Raw genomic sequence first — 22730 nt, 5'->3', positions numbered from 1 at the left:
TCTTATTACCCCGCACACGCAAAGCGAAAAGTGGGGTTAAGTAATTGGTTCACTTCTCTCTGTCTGCCAGTCCTTCTGTCTGTCTACCAACGTCAGTTTATGATCGAATACCAACTCAATTTAAATTGAATGTTATATTTTGAACATAAATAGGAAAACGAACTTGTAGTTTAGCAGTACTTTGGCTCTAAATCCATCCTGATCACGCATGCGCAGAGAGTGAGATAATCTTTATAAGCGTTGAAGCCGCTTCAATATTTGCCTATGCCCATCCTTCAAAAATGAAGAAGAATCTTTCAAAACCTGAAGTTTTTTTTAATTCTGAAGGTTTCTAAAAGGTAATTCTAATTCTAATTTCGTTCATTTATAGGCTTTGCCCATTTCATATTAAAAATGCCAAACTGAAGCACTTCCTTCAGACACAGGTGTGATTTTTTTTTTAGTACGTCTATCTGCCTGTCTGGCAGTCAAGCGAAATTGAAAATCATTCCAAACATGAAACTTCCTGTTTTTAAGGACATCATAAAAGACACAAACAACAGGTTACGAATAAATAATGTAATGTGTGAGATAGGGTGGTGTAAAAGACTGCATCAATGGTGGTAAACTTCCAGAATAAATTTTTTATACGACCTTTACAATCTTTATTTTATTTCATTTGAATTATATGGTTGAACACTATGTGGGGTAAGGTGTTCTATGAACTCTCTAGTTGTAACGATCGTTTTTATGTGCTGTGTTTGGATGCACATTCACGTGTCGTATTCAAACTCATGGAAACTCACTCTTATTATACAAGTGTGGTCTTCGATCCACTTCCTTTTACACACTTACATTCCCTGCCTAAGTTTCCTATGCCCTTACGACTCTGTACACCCTGCTTCCCTTTTCTTTTGTATACATAGTCAAGGCTTGGTGCACGAAAAAGGCCAAACCCTGCTCTGCGGGGAAAAATGGCCTCTAAGGGTGGTTCTTCTTCTTCTTCTTCTACACAGTCAAGGCTCGTGGAAGAGCTAGCGAGAACACAGAACGGATCAGGACATGACATTTATGATGCTTGTGGGATTATTGTGAAAATTTGGCGTTTACATGGTAACTCAACACCCCATTACAATAGATTTGGGGCTATTTACCGTCATCCTCCTCTTCACTACCAGGCCGTGCGATGAAGATTGGCTCCGATGGGTATGTGCCAGGGGTGTGCCACAGCAACATCTGCTTGGTCTTCACGTTCAACTTGTAAATCTGCAATCACATGTTCAAAACAAGGGATCAGTGAAAAATATAAAAATAAATGTGTACGTTATGATATAATTATTCAGGGGAAACATCTAAATACGGTGTTCATTTAACACACAAAGGTACGGTACTTTATGAGTTGCGTTCAAAAGGTATTACGACCGAGATAACAATGCACCTCCAGGTATTTCTTTTAAACTCGTAAAAGCCCGTCAAAAGTAACAGGTTGGATCAGCTTATTCGTCAGTGTGCAGCCTCGTGAGTGTGCCAAAGTCTGAAGCCTCGGCCTAGTGTCAGGTGTGCTTATATCTTCTTTATTTATTAGACATCCTTCGGCTGTAAATGAACACTCGTTTAACTCTGTGCACTTTGCACATCACGTGCAACAAATTTCACATCCCTGCACCTTGCATTTACTCTTTTAATTTTTTTAACGCTTCTGTACACCGCCCTTGAGGCTCGGTTTGCAAGCCACCGTCTACAATTCCAATAGAAGAGACATATTTACTCTTTTATCCTCAGAAATAGGCCGAAGTGAACAAACATTTGTGTTAAAAGATCGGCCTTTAAAACCTATCCTTATGAAGGGGAACAGACATCTGTACAAACACACAAACTGACATTCTGTTTTATATGGTAGATATGTATGTATGTATGTATGCATAATTAGAAAGGAATTATTTATTTTTCCTAATTATATCTACTTGTATGTTGATAAATGAGGAAAAAGACTAATTCCTGTTTCTTGGATTATTGTATGTCGTTTGTATAACTTTTTGAACGTCTCACTTTGCAGGGAAGAGTCTATGTACAAACCTGTGTCTACATAATATGTGCAAACTGCCACCTAAAAGGGGAAGTGTACAATGGACGATTGTAAAAGTTCCCATATTCTATACGAGTACATTGATTTTAGGCAGCAATCATGAGGTTGGATTTGAGATAGGAAACCTCGTATAATGGCAAATGTCCCAATGCTGGTAACAACACTTAAGAAACACCTGTTGGTTACGTCCACAGAGGTGAAGGTGTGTGGCTTAATTTGAATTTGGGAGAAGATTGGCAAATGTCTCACTCCAGGACATTCCCATGGGAATTTGGTGCAGGGGTTTTGGCCCAGTGGGAATTGCACGAAATTATAGACCGCATTAGCCGTGGGAGCGGGGTCGACTGTGGACTCACCAAGGCTCTTTCCAGGACACTGCACCATCTTGCATTCTTTCAGTAGGGTTTCCTTAATTACGACCACCCTATAAACCCTCGCAGCCATAAACATGACTTCACACCAATGTTACTTTGTGCAGCTTTTCCATAAGAGGATTGACTCTCCATAGGCCCAGAGCCAACCTGCCACCACGCCTTAAGTTTGGGGCCACAAGCCTATTAAATCCCCATGGGAATGTCGTGGGGCATTTGCATAAAGAAAGTATGGATCATCGGGTATTTATGGTGGGGTAGGGCCCTATCTACATTTGTTGTTCTAGCACAAGAAGGTGACCTTATTTGGCGACCAAAATTTACATCGTCAAGGTAAAAACTTCCATCGATACAAAGGCAGAGCTTAAGTTAAAAGCAAAGAAGAATGAAGAAACAAACTTTATATAAAGAGCACACACATACAAATATTCCATTATTCACAGAAATCTTGTTCTGACACACCAAATACCTGTTTACAGGAGGTTAGTTATAAAGGTAGACCCAGTCACTGGCGAACATGAACATGGTACCTTATCAGGAACGAAATGGTTCAGACCAAGGCCGTAGGCATAAGTGTAATTCTTTCCATTGCACCTTTTGTAATTTATCTGTGGGAAGTCAAAAGCTGAAACATATAAAGAGATTGATGTATGGTCAGCAGGTGCACATAAGTATTACAAATGTAGGCAACAGGTAGGTGGGTGTGTTCCAGAGGCGACACACCCATATACCTGTCCATTTAGTTATGTCAGTTGTTTTCACCCCTGTCCGTCTGTCGTTTGTTTGTGAACAGGATGTCTCAAAGAGTTATAGACGGATTCGGAGGAAATTTCATGCACATAATTCCTTCTTGAAGTCCTGAAGGGGAGACTGAGATTGACCAATCTCAGGAATAGCAGAGGGAGTTAGACATGAGGAAAAGTGGGAAGTAACAGGCCACCTTTAATATGTCTGTGATGTGGGATCCTGTTCTTCGGGCGTCATTATGGGAGATTCCAACAATTTTGAGAGCTTGAGATTCCAGAGAATACAAGTATACTAACCACAGTGGGCAACAAGGAGCAGCTGATGTTTCGGGTGTTCGCCCTTCATCGTAGAAAAAAGTTAACACCCATAATGTCATCTTCTCCTTGCTTCCCATGAGGTTTAACATACTTCAATCAACGTCCTGTTGATTTCATCCATTGCAGATCGACACGAGCATTCACGATGATCGACACTAGCATTCACACCATGAAGACAAGCGAAGCAGGTAAAACAGAGATGCCATTCTCTACACATGTGATCACACCTAAATTCATATTTTTTTTCAGGTCTGCATGCATTTTGTTCCCTTATAATTCACCAGTTTTGAAACAAAATATATGAAAATACACCAAAAAGAAGTATGGCACCTCTGACAGCAGTGAATAAGAAAGTGTTTTGTTGCCTCTAAACAATTGCACGCCTGCATGGTTGAACTGCAATGCAACTTCCACAAATCCAACGGAAGGCAATCTCATTTCCTTTCACAAAGTTGAGATTCCCCCCCTCTCCCCATCTTTGTGTGAACAAGTGTGTGTCTACCCTCAGGAGAGCCAGGAAGCAATATCTCTCTACTCTCAAACCTGTCTCCCTCCTCCAAATCCTGGTGGCGTCTGGTCAAATCTGTTACTGGTGTTTGTTTCCTGTCCATCCCCTCCCTTACCTCAAACAGCTACACAGCTGACACCGCACGTGAAAACCCCGAATGCCTCAACTCTGTGTTTGCCTCAAAATATTGTGTCCCAAACCCGTCCCTCTCTGTACCACTGTACGCAGTCGTACACAGCTGCTCCTGGACTCTGTGTCCTTCTCTCCTGACAAGGTGGAGAAGTTTCTGTCAATCCTCGACTCTGATTCTGCAACTGGACCAGACGGCATCAGCCTACGAGTCCTAAAATCCTGCTCTGCCGCTCTTTCACTCCCTCTCTCTGTTCTCTTCACCCTCTCTTTTGCTCAAGGTCATCTGCCATCTGCTTGGAAATCAGCAAACATCAACGCTTTACACAAAAAAAGATCCTTGCAACTACAGACCAATCAGCCTGCTTCCAATTTATCAGCAAAGTCATGGAATCCATCATTGCTTCGGATATCAAATCTTTCGTCTTCTCCAATGGCTTGATCTCTGATCATCAATTTGGTTTCAGACCAGGTCACTCTACTCTGGACATGCTGCTTCTGCTGTCTCAACAATGGATGGAGGTCCTCAATGTCAAACAGGAAATTAGAGCCGTCTCGCTTGACATAACACGTGCCTTCAATACGGTCTGGCACCCCGCTCTGCTCAAGAAACTCTCCTCCTATGGTATCCATGGAAATCTCCACGCATGGCTTCCGGACTTCCTCTCTGGTCGTAGTCAACATGTGTCCCTGAATGGATTTCTCTAATCTCCCCTTCCTGCTCAGGCTGGAGTTCCCCAAGGCAGTGTTCTGGGCCCTGTGCTTTTTCTGGTCTTTATCAATGATTTCTCCGACTCTCTGGAAAATCTTCTCGATCTCTATGCTGATGACTCCACTCTCTGCCGCTCCATACCTCATCCCTCAGATTGACAGTCTGCCGCCTCCTCACTCTCTGCAGACCTGGACAAAATTACAAACTGGTCAAACAAGTGGAACATGTCTTTCAATCCTGACAAATCTCACACTCTCACGATGTCTCTCCGAAAAGAACGTCTGGACAATCCTCCCATCTACATTCACGTGAAAAAGTAAGTACACCCACCCCATGTAAAGTTTTGACTTTTTCCAACATATTTCAACATACAGCTATTTGATCTTCATTTCAACAATATCGATAGATAAAGGTGATATAATCTATCTATAATTCCAGTAATCTCTGTACGTCTGTACGTCTGTTTGTCTGTGACCGCTGTTTCTCGACAACCACGGGTCCGATATACTTTTAACTTGCCAGGTATATTGCTGGGGACCCGAGGATGTGCCTTTTCAAGGTTTCATATTAATCGGACAATTACTTACCGAGCTATGTCCAAAAAACGATTCAACCAATCAGAGAGCAGCGAACGATCGCGTGTGCCGAACGTGGAGGACACACTCTGCCTCGGATGGCACATTTGAGAGCGTATTCATTTATTTCACGTTTGCAAACTATGTTGGCGTTAAACTATGTTTTAAAACTAATAAAACCGAATTTGCGATTCATTCGCTTTCCTGCGCGTTTGTGCACGCGATGGCGATTTCTTTACCAAACTCCGGAAGCCGTTCGCTTTGGACCAAACCATTGCATGTAAATAGAGGGGGGGGATTGTCACCGTACTCGCAAGCCGTTCGCTTTGGACCAAACCATTTCATGTAAATAGAGGGGGGGGATATAATTTTAGATATAGATATAGTACGGGCAATGCCCTAGTATAACAAATGTCATGAAACATTTACATTTTGTAGTCCATTGTATAATTTTTGGGCTCTGTCCAAAACCTTGATCTTTTCTACCCCTGCTAATTTCACCCAAAATCCTACACTTTTTTTTTTTTTTTTTTGAAATACCAACTTCTGTCCTGGAAGTCCTTCGTCACCTTGTGTTTTATACCTCTCCCCCCCCCCCCCCCCCTTCCCACGCCTCCTCCCCCCAAGCCCTCTCCCTCCCACACTTCTCCCTGTTCTCAAATGTTGTGTTTGTGTGCTTCCCCTTCTCTCCCCCATCTTGTCTTCCGCTCCCTCTTTTTATATATTTTGTTTGTCTGGTTGATTTGTTTGTGAAATAAATGTTAGCTCTTTCACGAGCCTCGATTCAGTATACAAAAAACAATTTAAAAAAAATAAAAATAAACATAAATGCAAATTTCACATGTGGAAAAAGTAAGTACACCCTTGGCTCTAATAGATGGTATTGCCCCCTTTGGCAGGAACAACCGCAAGTAGGCGTTTCTTATAACTGTCTACCTGTCTCTGACATCGACTGGGAGAAATTTTTGCCCACTCCTCCATGCATAATTCTTTCAGCTGTGCGATGTTTGAGGGGTTTCTTGCATGCACAGCTCGTTTCAAACCCCCCCAACCCCCCACAACATCTCGATGGGATTTAGATCTGGGCTTTGACTTGGCCATTCCAGAACCCTCCATTTCTTTCTTTTCAGCCATTCCTTGGTGGATTTACTGGTATGTTTAGGGTGATTGTCATGTTGCAAGGTCCACCTTCGGTGGAGCTTCAACTTTCCGACAGATGGCCTCACATTATCCTCAAGCACCCTCTGGTACAATGAAGAATTCATAGTGGATTCTATGATGGTGAGCTGCCCAGGCCCTGATGCAGCAAAGCTGCCCCAAACCATAATATTTCCACCACCATGCTTTACAATTGATATCAGGTTCTTGTGGTCAAATGCTGTCTTTGGTTTTCGCCAAACATGTCTTCTGGTACTGTGGCCAAATAGCTCTACCTTTGACTCATCTGTCCAGAGCACATTGTTCCAGCACTGCTGGTCTTTGCCTAGGTGTTCATTGGCAAACTTTAGTCTTGCCCTCATGTTCTTTCTGGACAGCAAAGGTTTCCTCCGGGCACACCTCCCATGTAGATCAAATTTGTACAGCCTCTTTCTCATGGTAGACTCGTGCACTTTGACATCAACAGTGGCAAGAGCTACCTGTAGGTCCCGTGATGACATTCTGGGGGTTCTTAGAGACTTCTTTCAGCATTTTGTGGTCTGCTCTCGGGCTGAACTTGCTGGGGCGGCCTGGCCTGAACAAGTTGGCAGTTGTTTGGAATCTTCTCCACTTGTAGATAATCTTCCGGACAGTCGAATGATTGATTTCAAATTGTTTGGAGATCTTTTTAAATCCCTTCCCAGACTCGTAGGCATCTATAACCTTCTTTCTGAAGGCCTCAGAGAGCTCTTTTGATCTCGGCATGGTGACGCCGCACACTTCAACAACAAAGAGCAAACCAAACCAAATGTCTGAGGTTTAAATAAGACAGGTTCCTCCAAGATCCTCTCTAACGATGTTCTAATCATTTGCACCTGAGCTGGTACACCTGATTCTAATTTTAGGTATTTGAAGTAGTGATAAATGTAGGGGTGTACTTACTTTTTCCACATGCGAAATTTGCATTTATGTTTATTTAAATTATACAATGGACTACAAAATGTAAATGTTTCATGATATTTGTTATATTATATCACCTTTATCTGTCAATATTGTTGAAATGAAGATCAAATAGCTGTATGTTGAAATATGTTGAAAAAGTCAAAACTTTACACGGGGTGTACTTACTTCATTTGACTGTACTTTCTCAACAATCCTCTCCAATAAGTTCTGTCACTCAAGCTTTTGGGTCTCACAATCTGCCATGATATTTCCTGGGGAAATCACATTTCCAAGCTGGCCTCCAAAGCCAGTCGCCGACTGAGCATCCTCCGTCGTGCGAAGTCCTTCCTTGGCACACCTGAGCTCCTCACCACGTGCAAGGCTTTCATCCACAGCTCAATGGAATACTGTTCTCCCCTCTGGGCCAGTGCTCCTGCCTCACACCTAGCCCGGCTTCACGCTATTGAAACCAAAGCTTTCAGAATCATTGGAATCTCCCGAGATGAAGCTAACTCCTTGGGCCTTTCACTCACTCACCGCAGGCAGGTTGGTGGTCTCTCTGTCTTCTACTAACTCCTCTCCGGCCTACCTCCTCCCCCCCCCCCCCCCAGCCCCGTCTGTGCTCTGTGTCCCCCAAATATTCCTACAGGTCGCACAAGATCTGCCAGCAACCCTCTTCTGGTGAAACTGCCAAAATCAAGACTCTCTGCTCACCTTCACTTTTTCATTCCTCTTTTCTCCCGCCTCTGGAACAAACTCCCTCACTCTCTTCAATCCCACTCCTCTCTCCAGATCTTTAAAACAGCTGTTCACCACCGTCTCTTATCTTCCCCCATCCAAAACCTTGATCTTTTCTACTCCCATTAATTCACCCCAGATCTACTTTTTTGAAATACCGACTTCTTTCCTGGAAGTCCTAGCTGTGTCCATGTGTTTTTTTTACCTTTCCCACTCCCACAACCCTTTCCCACCCCCACAACCCTTTCCCACGCCCACAACCCTTTCCCACGCCCACAACCCTTTCCCACGCCCACAACCCTTTCCCACGCCCACACCCCTTTCCCACCCCCACAACCCTTTCCCACCCCCACAACTCTTCCTCCCCCCAAGCCCTCTCCCACCCACAGATCTCCCAATGTCCCTGCTCTCAAATGTTGTACTTGTGTGCTTCCCCCTCTCTCCCCATCTTGTCTACCGCTCCCTTTATTATGTCTTATGTGTCCGTTTTATTTTTTTGGTCATTTATGTTAGCTCTTACACGAGCCCCGATCTTGTATACAAAAAAAAAAAAGAGGGCACTCCGTAGAGCGCACACCTCCGCCAGGTTGAACAGTTTACATGTTGTATCCCACTGATAGGTCGGAACTAGATTCTAACCTGAACCAAAATCAAATCCGCTTGTTCCTGTTACCTAACCAACTCATTCGCCAAGTTTTGGCAGAATCTGTCCACACATTCTTAAAATATCCTTCAATATCTCGTTTTTGGCCACATTTCTCAATGCTGAAGAAAAGAACCGCTTAAAATAAAAACAAAAACTATCAGATCCAGATCTTCACCAGAATCTAAACAATTCGTCCTTGGCAACTACCAAACCTCTCCACAAAATTTCATGTGAATCCGTCCACAACTTTTTGAGATATCCTGTTCACAAACAGACAGACAGACAAACAAACAGCCAGACGGGTGAAAACATTACCTCGTACACCTTTGCAGGTAATTTACCTTGTCGAGGACCAGAAAAGAGTACTTCTGGCTCAAGCCAGACAGTCCCATCGTGCCGCAAGGTGGCGGTGGCTGTCGTGTGCAGTACTCGAACCAGGTTCTTGTCAATTTCTGCCTGGTTAACCAAACATGATCAAGATCATCACAATGAAACATACAAATATTAATTCCATGATTCCCCGTTTCATCCATACATAACCTGTTTATAGTATATATTTCTGTATTATTACGTAAATTCCAGGTGATGTCAGTAGGGATAAATTTATTAAACGTAAAGCTGATAGAAGAAAGAGAAGGTAGGGAAGGTGGAATTAGGGCAGAGAAAGGGAGTTTGTGAGAAAACAAGAGTATATGGTCTAGGGAAGAGGGAATTTTATACCCATCATGTGGAGGAGCACAGGTCACACCTTTACCTCGTCCAGGTGCAATGGTAAAACGTATCTTCTCACTTCAGGTTGTGGAGCTTCCAAGGCGCAGTTCTTCAAGTTCTCCCACTTGTCTCGAAGATTTGACAGGTACAGGTAGTTGTACACAAATTCATACCTACACACGATGCAATTGAGCTCCTTATTTAATTACATTTTTCCTATACCTTTTTCATCGATTTATCAACAAATGATCTTGATGACCAGTAAGTATATTTCCTGGCCTGGTAAACCCATATACCATCAAGGGCATGCAGACACTTCATTGGGGGTGGGAATGACGAGGGATTGAGTGCTTATATAACTTGTGAACCACTTAAGCATGGCCATGGGCTGCAGGACTTCCGACATGAACCATCTACGAATCCTCTTTAACGGCCACAGTTATTCCCACGTCCTTGTGGTGATGGCCAGGGGAAGCTTGGCCCAAGTCTTTCATGAACCGACTGGCCAGGCCTGACATTCGACTTAAATTAGAGCAGGCATTTGTATTTTGTTGTATAAGACTGCTTCAATAGCTCTAAACTTCCGGGATTTGTTTCACGATTTAACGAGTTTTAACGAAATTTGTTTTAACGATGTTTTAACGAATTAAACGGTTTTAACGATGTTTTAACGAATTAAACGGTTTTAATGATGTTCCACAAATTTTTAAAACTTCAATTTTAATTGAAGTGTATACTTGAACGCTGCGTAGGGTAACATGTTTTATGAAGTCTCTAGTTCTGGAGTGTTTTACAAAATGATCTGACATGTCATTATGGACATTAAACCAGGCGTCCTGTCTGCCAGCATTAGTTGGTGAGCGTTAAAGATCCTACAATGCACCGGCGGAGTTTTGGGGAGAGGGCAGGGGGGGGGGGGGGCAATGCCCCACCGTTATTTTTATGCCTCCGCCGACAAAGTCGCCGGAGGCATTATGTTTTCGGGTTGTCTGTCCGTCCGTCCGTCTGTACGTCCGTACGTCCGTCCGTCTGTACGGGCTAAACCTCGTTTTTCTCAAAAACCATGTCTCCGATTCAGACGAAACTTTCAGGGTAGGAGTGACACCCATGCAGAATGTTCTGATAATTGTGACGTCATAGGTTACGTGGTATGGCAGCCATCTTGGATTAAAAGCAAATGATTCAAAAATTATTTCTCAGAAACCACTGAATGGAAAAATTTGAAACTTGGTACATTGTCAAGTACTCCCAATGGGGAACAAAAGCATGATAATGATGATGTCATAGGTGAAGTGATATACCAGCCAAAAATGTTTTAATCGAAGAGTATCCTGATTTGAGAAGTGAGAAGAGTAATCTGAAATTGCATGCACATGATCTATGACCCATTTTTATTGAAATATTAAATTTATGACATCATAGGTCACATGGTTTGGTTGCCATTTTGGATTGAAGGAAAATATAAAATAATTATATCTGAAACTGCTAACCCTATTGATGCAAATTTTACAGCACTGTTGCATATAGTTTGAAAATGATGTCATAGGTCACGTTGTTTGGCAGCCATCTTGGATAGAAAAACGAACCTTATCCAATCAACACGAAACTTCACAAACGTGATCCACTACCCGTACATATGCAGAGTGATGGCATCTACCCGTTGTGGGACTATGCAGAGGCATATTGGCGACACAGTCGCATTGTTCTAGTTTTCAGTAGTTTACAATTAAGATAAAAACATCCCATATTTGAACGTGAGTAACAAAGCGAAACGGAACCCTCGTGCATGGATTTCTTCCCCCAGCCACGGCAGATATCGCGGTATTTGCATAGATTGACGTGATTGGCTGCATCCTTTTTCAAATGAGATTAACAACTTTGAAAATTGTGATTTTTCACAAATGAAGGATTTTCACAAATGAAGCCACTTCGGACCGAAGATTTTCTGCAATGAGACGGATTAGAAACTGTTTGTGCTGAACCATGGGGGAAGAAAGATTTTCTTCTCTGACTCTTCTTCACATAGAAGGCAATTTAACTGTGAAGCAGATTCTAGAGGACATTGTGGACATTTACGCTAATCGCAGGGAAAAACGATTGTACCACTTACTTTAGTCATTAAGGTAAGAACATTATTTATATTAAGACAATGCTTATGTATGTGTATCACCGGGTAGAGACATGATTCATAAAGTGCTCGAGTTCTTTTTTATTCAATAATTTGTTGTTATGCGAATAGTCATATTGGTGGTAGCCGGTAAACATGTCAAACCAGAATGCATCTGAAAATGCAAAGCCTGTCCACATCCTTTTATATTCAGACGTCGTCCTCTTCTTCTTCCACCTGCTCAAAATAATGAATACAGTTTTTTTTAAAATACAAAATGAAAATTCATGATTTTATGCAGCCTTGACCTTTCATCCTTAGATCTTCAAAATAATTAGTTTCTAGCTTTCGATTGGTGAACCAATTATGTGACCCAATATGCAAATTCTTAAAAATTTCAGGTCAATCAGATGAAAATTGACAATTTTATGTGACGGTGACCTTTGATATTTTGACCACCAGTTATTAATTTGCCTTCTCCATATTCTCATAGCAAAGCTTTGTTGAAAATACGATGACAAATTCACATGGTAAAAAGGTATGGCACGGACGGACGGACGGACGGATGGACGGACACACACACACACACACACACACACACACACACACACACACACACACACACACACACACACACACACACACACACACACGTCAAACTATGCCTATGCTAGGATGTAATTTGAGAAGAGCAGTCAAGTTATCGCCAGCACTCTATATTTTCAAAATTCCTGCCCTGGCTTCCTGTGACAGAGTGGCGACCCAACCAGGATTGTAACCCCCAGGAATTTTTAACCGAATTTCATGCATATACAAGACAACATGAATACAACCGCGTTTATTATTTGAAAAATTGTATCCACGTCAATCCAAATACATCATTTATTTGCATCCGAGTTTCATCACTTACCCTTTCCAGCAGCACAAATCGGCAACAATCTGTCCGTCCTCCTCATACGTGTTGATATGATGGAAGATGTTAAAGGCTGAAGTTCTGTATGTTGTGGGCAACACCTCGCCTGAATGTTTGTCTGCAACGTGAATCCAGGTCTAAGGGGTGAATAAAATAACAAAACAACGTATGATAATTATATTGACGGAAAAATCCGAAACAAAAACGTTCGGCATTCCACAGGGTGATCAAAAAGTCTCTATGCACCTACAAGTAACTAGAGAAATACAGATGCACAGTGACTTTTTGATCACCCTGTACTACAAGACAATCCGCACTGCTTTGTCAGGTAGAGCAAGTTTTGGACACCAACCCCGACGGTCTCGTCACTCTCAAAGCAGTCCATGTAGTTAGAGCCACGAGGACCCCAGGCACTGAGGAACTTCCACAGATTGATCTTCACTGGCTGTTCCACAAACACAAAGTAATTTTCGCTTTTGCCAAAGCTGGTGGGGTTTGGGAAATATGAAGAGGTGCAAATAAAAAGTTGTAAATAAAAGAAATCAGTTTGAAGTGTTAAAAAAAAACAAAAAAACTTTGCAGATTGTTCGAAATTTGTGCTCCATAAGTTGGAATAGAGGGATTAAATGAACTTCTTCACTTAATTCCATGACTTGACTTGCAATGTGAATTCCTTTCCAGATATATGGACACCTTTTCCACCGCCAACATAATTATCCCCACCAATTCGAACCCAATTTCGCCATGAGATTTTTTCCTACCTGTGCACATATGAAGGTTTGAAGCGCTCCCTGCAAGGAAAACTTGTCACCACTTTCAGTTTTTTCAAAGGATCTTCTTTATCTGTAAGAAAGTTTGTGTGTGCTGGGATTTCGATGCTCCAATATACTCGCACTACACCTGGTAGGATGGCAAGTTGATTCGGATTCGATAATATGGAGGAATAAATGCAAATCCATGCAGACAGCTTATTAAAACAAACTTGCCTACTCTTCGTGAAAAACATCCAATGGGATCTTTAACGTCCACCTACTCATCCTAGCAGACGGGACACTCGGGTTAATGTCCATCCGAGGGATGGTGCACTTTGTGATGCAAGGCCCTGCTTGTGAAGCACAAATCCGACTGTTATAGTTGGATCGGGAATCAAACCCAGACAAGACAGCTAAAAGACAAATGCACTACCTCTGCGCCATCTTGTCGGACTTCAATCTGTCCCTGGATATAATATGCCAAATGGCATTTACCTGAATCTTAAATACAGATGTGAAAAGCTTCTTTTTTTTAAAGACAAAGAGCTTTGTTTTACAAGTGCTGCAAGTTATTACAAAGGTAAACATGTCATATTTTTATATTCTCTATAAATATCGAAAATGGAAAAAAACATTGTCTGAGGATGAAAAAGCAATGGGAAAAGGGATTGAAATGCACCCACACGAGGGGGCTATGAGGTCACATCAATGATGAAAGTCTCCAGAAAATGCATGCCGCTTTGGGGGTTGGGGATGTTTCCCGGAGTGTCACGGGAGAGGGCGGGGAGGGAGCGTTTCAGAACCACAGTCACATGACACCACCTTCATGGGCACAGCCATGTTGGATTTCCTTTTACCATGACAGGATAGCTTCATGGCAGCTACATTCAAGTGTAAGGTGTGCACAGAGGGAGCTGCAGATGGAGGAAATGTTGAGTTGGATCTTGGAGAGGGCGTGAAGCTGGAAGGTGTGAAAACATTTTGCTACCTCGGAGGAGACATGCTGAATGGAGAAGGTGGATCAGACTCGGCAACGGTTGCTAGAGTGAGAGGTGCATGGAAGAAGTTTCGGGAACTGAGTGGCGTGCTGACGAGAAGAGGAGTGTCGTTGAAGCTGAAGGGAAAGGTGTATGCTGCATGTGTGAGAAGTGTTATGATTTATGGGAGCGCGACATGGGTAATGAACGTAGAGCAGCAACGAAGGCTAGAAAGGGTGGAAATGCGAATGGTTCGGTGGATGTGCGGAGTATCGTTGAGAGAGAGGAAGACAAATGATGCCTGTGATGGAGCCTGTGATGGTTGCTGTGAAGAGAAACAGGTTGAGATGGTTTGGTCATGTATTGAGGAAGGATGAAAGTGACTGGTTGAGAAGAGTGATGGAAATGAATGTAGAAGGAAGTAGAGGACGGGGAAGACTGAGAAAGACTTGGCTAAAAGTGGTGGAAGAAGAAAAATTCAGGCAAGAAGGTTAACAAGGAAAGATGCAGAAAATAGGGCAAAATGGAGAAGATCGTCATGGCTAACAAGGCTAACCACTAGCAAGGCTAACCCCCACTCTAGCATGGAAAATTGCCTTAAAATGCCTGTTGTTGTTGTTGTTGTTGTATGACAGGACATGTCAACTTAGAAAGATCTTGCTTTCAGTTGAATTAATCCAAAAATGGCAGAGGTGCTGTTTAAATCGTTAATTTGATGCCATGAGTGGACATTTTCAAAAAGGAGGAAGCAGGATGAGGATGTGCAGTGTTAGGCTTGCGCCAGACACAACACTTTGAATTTAGACCAAAAAGATCAATCTTTGTCTTGCCTGACCACAACCCTTACCCACATGCCTGCAGTATCATTACGATGCTTTTTCACAAACTCCATGCGAGCTGTGTATTTTTCGATGCATATTTTTCAATGGCTTCTCTCTTGTCACCTGTCCGTAGAGGCCAGATTTGTGAAGGGAACAGGATATTGTTGATTGATGAGCACTGACCCCCATCTTGGACCTTGTAGATCACAAGCAGGGCCTTGCAGATCTTTCAAAGTATTTGTTGGATATACAGTGACATCCCGAACCAGTTTACTGCTTGCCCGGCTGCTGGGTTTGATGGGCGACCTGATCTGGGTAGAGTCTGGGTGGTATTATATGTCTTCCACTTCTTAATGATGGATTTCACCGTACTCAAAGGGATAAAGGGATTTTGGACAAGAGGTTGCAGAGAAAAACATTTTTAGAGCTAAAATATAGACGCAGACACACACACACACAGACAGGGGCATTGCAATAGTCTTGCATCCCCTTCGGAGCGAGACTAATAAGGTCAGGTGGAATCACAATGGTAAAAAGTTTGGAGGGGATGAATACTTTTGCAGGCCACTGTAGAAGAAGGAGACATATGTATATAGTTTTCCATTTTATTCCGCTTGTATAAATAAGTATTTCTCACCCTCCTGCAGTGGAGGGATCCGGATGATGTTGTAAACAAAACTCATCCTTTTCCCAAAGCAGTTCCCAATGTTGTAAACTGTCCCATCAGCTTCAATGTGTGGATGTGCAGTTACGCCGTTTATGACGCAATAGTCACATAAATCTACCTGCAGTCAAATTCACACACAGAGGTAACATGTTTCAAGGGGGAAGAAATCTTACAAAGCATGTTTCACAACACAACTGCTTTCAATCGAATTTATAAAACACCTCTGCTGTAACAATGTAACTGTTGTCTATAACAAGTCAAGTGAATCCACTTGGATTCCGCCCAGGTTGGCACATGGAAATTATGATGTAGCATAATTATCATCTCGGGTCAAGATTTGAAATTATGCCATGGTTTTTGTAAAATTGCTACTAGTATTCACATTATGTACTTTCACCAAAACATACATCATCATAGAAACATACATAGAATTTGGGTCCTCTGGGTCCTCTGGGTCCTCTGGGTCATTTGGGTCCTCTGGGTCATTTGGGTCCTCTGGGTCATTTGGGTCCTCTGGGTCATTTGGGTCCTCTGGGTCATTTGGGTCCTCTGGGTCCTCTGGGTCATTTGGGTCCTCTGGGTCATTTGGGTCCTCTGGGTCATTTGGGTCCTCTGGGTCATTTGGGTCCTCTGGGTCATTTGGGTCCTCTGGGTCATTTGGGTCATTTGGGTCCTCTGGGTCATTTGGGTCCTCTGGGTCATTTGGGTCCTCTGGGTCATTTGGGTCCTCTGGGTCATTTGGGTCCTCTGGGTCATTTGGGTCCTCTGGGTCATTTGGGTCCTCTGGGTCATTTGGGTCCTCTGGGTCATTTGGGTCCTCTGGGTCATTTGGGTCCTCTGGGTCATTTGGGTCCTCTGGGTCATTTGGGTCCTCTGGGTCATTTGGGTCCTCTGGGTCATTTGGGTCCTCTGGGTCATTTGGGTCCTCTGGGTCATTTGGGTCCTCTGGGTCATTTGGGTCCTCTGGGTCATTTGGGTCATTTGGGTCCTCTGGGTCATTTGGGTCCTCTGGGTCATTTGGGTCCTCTGGGTCATTTGGGTCATTTGGGTCCTCTGGGTCATTTGGGTCCTCTGGGTCATTTGGGTCCTCTGGGTCATTTGGGTCCTCTGGGTCATTTGGGTCCTCTGGGTCATTTGGGTCCTCTGGGTCATTTGGGTCCTCTGGGTCATTTGGGTCCTCTGGGTCATTTGGGTCCTCTGGGTCATTTGGGTCCTCTGGGTCATTTGGGTCCTCTGGGTCATTTGGGTCATTTGGGTCCTCTGGGTCATTTGGGTCCTCTGGGTCATTTGGGTCCTCTGGGTCATTTGGGTCATTTGGGTCCTCTGGGTCATTTGGGTCCTCTGGGTCATTTGGGTCCTCTGGGTCATTTGGGTCCTCTGGGTCATTTGGGTCCTCTGGGTCATTTGGGTCCTCTGGGTCATTTGGGTCCTCTGGGTCATTTGGGTCCTCTGGGTCATTTGGGTCCTCTGGGTCATTTGGGTCCTATATTCCTATCCTATAACATATATATCTCCTATAACCTATCCTATAAATATAGATTTGATGACGTCATGTTTACACATCTGAGCGACAGAAATGAGCGACAGAAATGAGCGACAGAAATGGGTGACAGAAACTAGCTTCACTTTTGAGCGCCCGAAATTCCCAGGCAAACGCTATTAGTCTAGTAGGAAGACTAGGTCCCCCTGCACCCCCCGGAGATATACTTCTAATCAGTGTTTCTAGATTGGAAAAAATGTGTAGAAAATGACTAGCTATGGCCCCAAGCTGAAAAAATGTCCCACATACCATTTTTATGCAAATTACTGCTGCCATTATCAAAAAAACGATTTTTGACATATCTCAGCCAATATTGCAGATAATTGAAAAATGAAGGTGTCTAGACCCATGTTTTGAAGGGCATAGATCATGATAGAACTATTCATAACATGATTACATGTGTCTATGGTATACTAGTATGCTAATTAGTGCTTTATTTACAAAATAATCACAGTTTTACGAAATAATAGACTCATATTAAGGTCCGTCTACACAGACGTTAACACAAAGTTTTATTTTTCTAAATATTACAACTGTCAAAATAGTCCTAGCACTCAATGTGACCACTCTTCTCTTGCTTGTTTTAGATAAACATCATTAGCATTAGTGCTAATACTTTTTGGCATGGTACTTTTTGGCATGGTACTTTTTGATGAGGAGTAGAGTTGAGGGGTCTTTGAGGGCTTCATCGAGGTGCTCTCGGTTGCAAGACTGGGTCATTCTGAGAAGCACAGCAGGGTCAGAGATCATGATGTTCTCCTCCTCAGTGAATCTCTCCATCAACAGCCTCTCCATTGCCTCACACACTGTTTTGAGGCAAAAGAGGGACTTTGCGTAGGCCTTTCCACTGAGAACACCTTTGAGAGATCCACTTGTTACTAGTTGTGCCTCAAAGAGAATCTCTGCATATCCAGAACCACGCATCTTGTGTCCAGTGAGCATCCCGATGTAGTTCATGGATGTGTGGAAGGGTCCAATCGTTACTACATGACTAGCAAATTCATTTGGCCAGCGCCAGATGATGGGAAGGGCTTTCATGCAGACACCCAGATCAAATGTATTCAGGACCCATCTCTGACCCACCTCAGCAGTTGCTGCCTCGGAACGCTTCAGTAGCTCACGAACAACTGCGTTGTCTGTGATCGGTTGGTGGATAGGCGTGCAGTAGTCGACTGTTGATTTGCTGGGTGGGGGAGAACCAGTTGCAGAGGTGAAACCCCCTAGCCCAGGCACAGGCTGCAGGCCACAGCTTCCGATGTATCTGATGAAGAGCCAGATGTAGTACTCTTGCATCGTAGTGGCATAGACTGTGTCATTCTCTGCTGGCGGTGTGAATGATGAGCCTTCAGGGAACTTCGGGCCAACGCGAGTAAAGTGCAAGGGTGGGAGAGTTTTTGGTGTGTCGACCTTCAGGCTACGCTGTTGTGACCTATTGATGGTAGGTAGCATTCGGTCCTTGCTGCTCTCGAACCCGGGCTTGACCTCCTGCACCATGATTCCTCCAGCACTGTTTACAATGTTGCTGCCGTGCACACTGGTAGTGGTTTTATTCAAGTTGTCCCACTCACAGTGGAATACAAGGTTGCCCTCTCCTGTCACAATTTGTGGTGTACGATAAGTTGAGACTTCATCCAGGACCTTGGCGAGAGCAGTTTCCAACTCCAAGGCGAAATCGTAGCTCTCAGAGTGTCCAAGCCTGTGTAGTATTGTGGTGAGCTGTTTGCTTCGGAACAGGTGCCTTACAGTCACACAGAGGAGAATGTGCTTTGGTAACTTCCATTTTCCATCTGACACTGCACGGCACAGATCTTGTCCAATGGAGAAGACCAGACGCTTCACCTTTTCTGTCTCGATGCCCTCCTTGCCAGTCATTAGCACGCTGAGAAAGCGGACAAGGTCTGGAGGTAGGATGTCTTCAGGATTGAGCTCCATGTCTTCAGCTGTTGGTGGCCATGGTTGGTCTTTACACTCTCTGAAAGCCTGTAGAATACCCTGGCGAAGTTGGAGGGCAACATTTTGGTTCTTGTTTGTGCTTCCGAGTGTGAATGCTCGTGCGAGAGCATTGGAAACTGTTATGTTTGAGCTGTGCACAAGCCAGAAAGAAATGACATCACATTTGTCATGATCAACCTTCGTGAAGTGGATATGCTCCTTGATTGGGTCATTCTGTAGGCGTTTCAGTAGTTTCTCTGACCGATAATTTGAGTTCTCATATCCATTCAGTTTCAGTTCCTCGACATAGAGCAAGCGCAAGGAAGAAAGCTGTAGAACTTTATTCTGCTGGATGACCTGGGTTTGAATGTGTTCCAGTACTGAGTTGAATGCCTTTTCATGGGCGGCTGACATGCAAGCCTGCTCCTTTGGTGCTTCGGCTCTGTGAATCGCACGCTCATAGTTGTAGAATGCTGTGCGGAAAGCTTTAAAACATGACGGATGGTGTTTGGCCTCACATGCAAAGAGGTCTTTGTTTTTCACCTTTCGATGGAGTTGATAGAGACCCATTTTCTCAGCCCGTGTTTCGATTTGCTCCCATGCATTTTCTTTGTTTTTAAAGGATGGGAAGGTTGTAGGCCTCTCAGTATTGCGATGAGCATCTTTGGTCTCAACTTTCTCACAAAATATACACTCTGGCGGGAAGATGGGTTCAGCAGAACCTCCTGGTTTACGAGGAGAGTGATGCCATGATGAGGTTGATGGCCCTGGTTCTGTATCATCTCCCAGACGATGAAAGTGGCGGACAAAGTGCTTATAACACTTGCTGTGATATCCTACTCTTTCTAGGTCATCAGGAAGAGTTGCCGGGATCTGATCACATACTGATTGCATACGACATGGGGAGTCATGCGGTTGGTTGAGACGTCTATCCCGGATCTTTTGAAGCAGTTGCAGTTTTTCTGAAGCAGATCCTTTAATTTTACGGAGGGGCGTGAAATCCCCATGATCAGACATGGATGGTACATGAAGGATGCATGTAGGAGGAGAGCTTTGGGCTGCAGGTTCTACACTCCGTTTTCTTTTGGGCATGCTTGCTGTCGATGTCTACCATCACTGTTAAATGACAAATAAGAAATCACGAATGATGTTAAAAGTGCCTGTGAAAGGAGGCTCTGAGTTTTCAGTGAGGTAACAGAGGTTCTGAGTCATGTTCTACACTAGGGTACTTTTTAGCTGACTAAACCATGTTTAGTGGCATCAAAAGTGCTAATAGCTAAAACATCTAAATTCTTCCACACTAACGTTAGCTATCTAGGCCAATGAAACATTGTGCTAAGTTACTGTAGCTAGCTCAGCTGTCGTGCCTCTTTCTGGTTCAATTCATATACAGAAGTCAACAGATATGTCTCATGTTTGGCATTAACAAAAGTTTAAGTTACACCGACATTAGGAACATACTGTACATAGATGAGGCTAGCTTTAACGTTAGCTAACATGGTGCTAGCTGGCTCAGCTGTTATTCTGCCTGTTTATGATTTCATGCAGAAACTGAAGTCAAGAGTGTGAGTAACATTATAGTTAGCATCTTACCTGGCTAGATTGGAGGATGAATACCAAGAACAACACACAGATGGAATGGAAGACTGAACTTTCAACTGAGGTATTCAATAACATCAACGTTACCAATTGATACGAGCGCGCGACATTACCAATTGATACGAGCGCGCGAGCGCGCATGTTACATGGATGGAAATGTAAAATGGCAGCTATAGCAGCACTAATTTGGATCTCTAGTCTGTCATTTCTGCACTGTGATTGGATAACATAAAAAAATATGTTTGGGAGTTAACAGCAGGAGTTGGTAGATTTTACGTGGGCTGGGTGAGAAACCTTTAAATAAGCAAGTGAAAATCTCTCGCAATACAAAGTCAATGGTGGGAAGAAAAGTTGAGTGGTACCAATGTTACTGCCAATGTCCCGCCCCTATGCAAGACTCAGGAGCATCTTGTTGACATTTAACCTTGAAAATACCTGGGTTTAGACCCCTTATGTACCATGTTAAGTTATCTGCAGTATTAACGTATCCTTATCATTTGTAAAACTGATTATTTTGTAATTACAGCATTAATATGCATACTAGTATACCATAGACACATGTAATCATGTTATGAATAGTTCTATCATGATCTATGCCCTTCAAAACATGGGTCTAGACACCTTCATTTTTCAATTATCTGCAATATTGGCTGAGATATGTCAAAAATCGTTTTTTTGATAATGGCAGCAGTAATTTGCATAAAAATGGTATGTGGGACATTTTTTCAGCTTGGGGCCATAGCTAGTCATTTTCTACACATTTTTTCCAATCTAGAAACACTGATTAGAAGTATATCTCCGGGGGGCGCAGGGGGACCTAGTCTTCCTACTAGACTATATAACGCACCAGGTTTACAACCTGTGCGTTAATACACTAATACGTCCTTAGTGAGATCGTGTAAGTTTTCTTTTTTGTTCATGAAGAGACTTTTTGTGGCACTACCTGTTCAGAGTAGCATTTTCATGACACCCCAAGCTGCTTTGAGGGCGTCAATACGAGTCAACCACAAAGTGTCAACTGGTGTCACATGCAGATTACTGATTACCCCCACCCTGAAGGTCATTATTGAGCGAGTTGGATTTTTACCGACAATCCAATGGTGACATGGCAACTCAAGCCTAGAATCCTCAATAGCGCTGCCTTCCACTGTAATTGAACCCCTCTGGTATATCAGTCCAGTGTCCGATCAGCACCATCTGGCCTTCATTAACTTCCAAAAAAGATTTATAGGTGCCTTTGCTTTGGATACAAATCATAAAGTAATTGATGTGGTTAGGATGAATCACATGGGCGATTCATGGCCATAAGTAGGAGTTGCAGTGGTGAACGTCGTTCACTTCTCTATACTGTAGGTAGAAGAATCTCAGTGACGTTAGGAGTGTGGCACCCAGGCTCACTAATGAGTCATGTGACCGACTTATCGATGGAATGGCTACAATTAACAATAGTCCTCAAAACAACATTTAACATTCAACAACATTCAACTGATGCATTGGGATGCATCATGTGAAGCTACTGATGCGTAACAGTTCTACCGACTCCGTCTACCGACTCCTCTCCGGCCTTGCTCCCCCAGCTCTCTCTGTGCTCTGTCCCCCAAATATTCCTACAGGTCGCACAAGATCTGCCAGCAACCCTCTGATGGTTAAACTGCCGAAATCTCGGCTGTCTGCTCACCTTCACTCTTTCATTCCTCTTTTCTCCCACCTCTGGAAGAAACTCCCACACTCCCTTCAATCCCACTCCTCCCTCCAGGTCTTTAAAACAGCTGTTCACCACCATCTCTTATCTTCCCCCATCCAAAACCTTGATCTTTTCTACCC

The 22730-nt window shown here is 43.4% G+C and overlaps 1 protein-coding gene across 3 annotated transcripts in view; it reads right to left on the bottom strand.

The window, feature by feature from the left end:
* RPE65 (retinoid isomerohydrolase RPE65) overlaps window positions 1-22730 on the bottom strand; it is a 36751-nt gene that overhangs the window by 2557 nt on the left and 11464 nt on the right. For 2 of the 3 annotated variants that reach the window (XM_068113354.2, XM_078773430.1), the window contains 8 exons: window positions 15806-15953; window positions 13380-13461; window positions 12971-13103; window positions 12616-12755; window positions 9642-9771; window positions 9229-9343; window positions 2967-3061; window positions 1134-1245 (listed from right to left, as the gene is read on the bottom strand). In XM_068113354.2, the coding sequence (XP_067969455.2) occupies window positions 1134-1245; window positions 2967-3061; window positions 9229-9343; window positions 9642-9771; window positions 12616-12755; window positions 12971-13103; window positions 13380-13461; window positions 15806-15953 (955 nt within the window). Of the gene's footprint in view, window positions 1-1133; window positions 1246-2966; window positions 3062-9228; window positions 9344-9635; window positions 9772-12615; window positions 12756-12970; window positions 13104-13379; window positions 13462-15805; window positions 15954-22730 lie in introns of all 3 variants that reach the window. The other variant, XM_068113345.2, reaches the window with a different exon arrangement.

Source organism: Myxine glutinosa, chromosome 1, assembly GCF_964187855.1.
Source record: "Myxine glutinosa chromosome 1, kmMyxGlut1.1, whole genome shotgun sequence".
In the NCBI taxonomy this organism is placed as follows: Eukaryota; Metazoa; Chordata; class Myxini; order Myxiniformes; family Myxinidae; genus Myxine; species Myxine glutinosa.
Note: the sequence above shows the minus strand (reverse complement) of the source record. Positions and strands in the feature narration are given on the sequence as shown.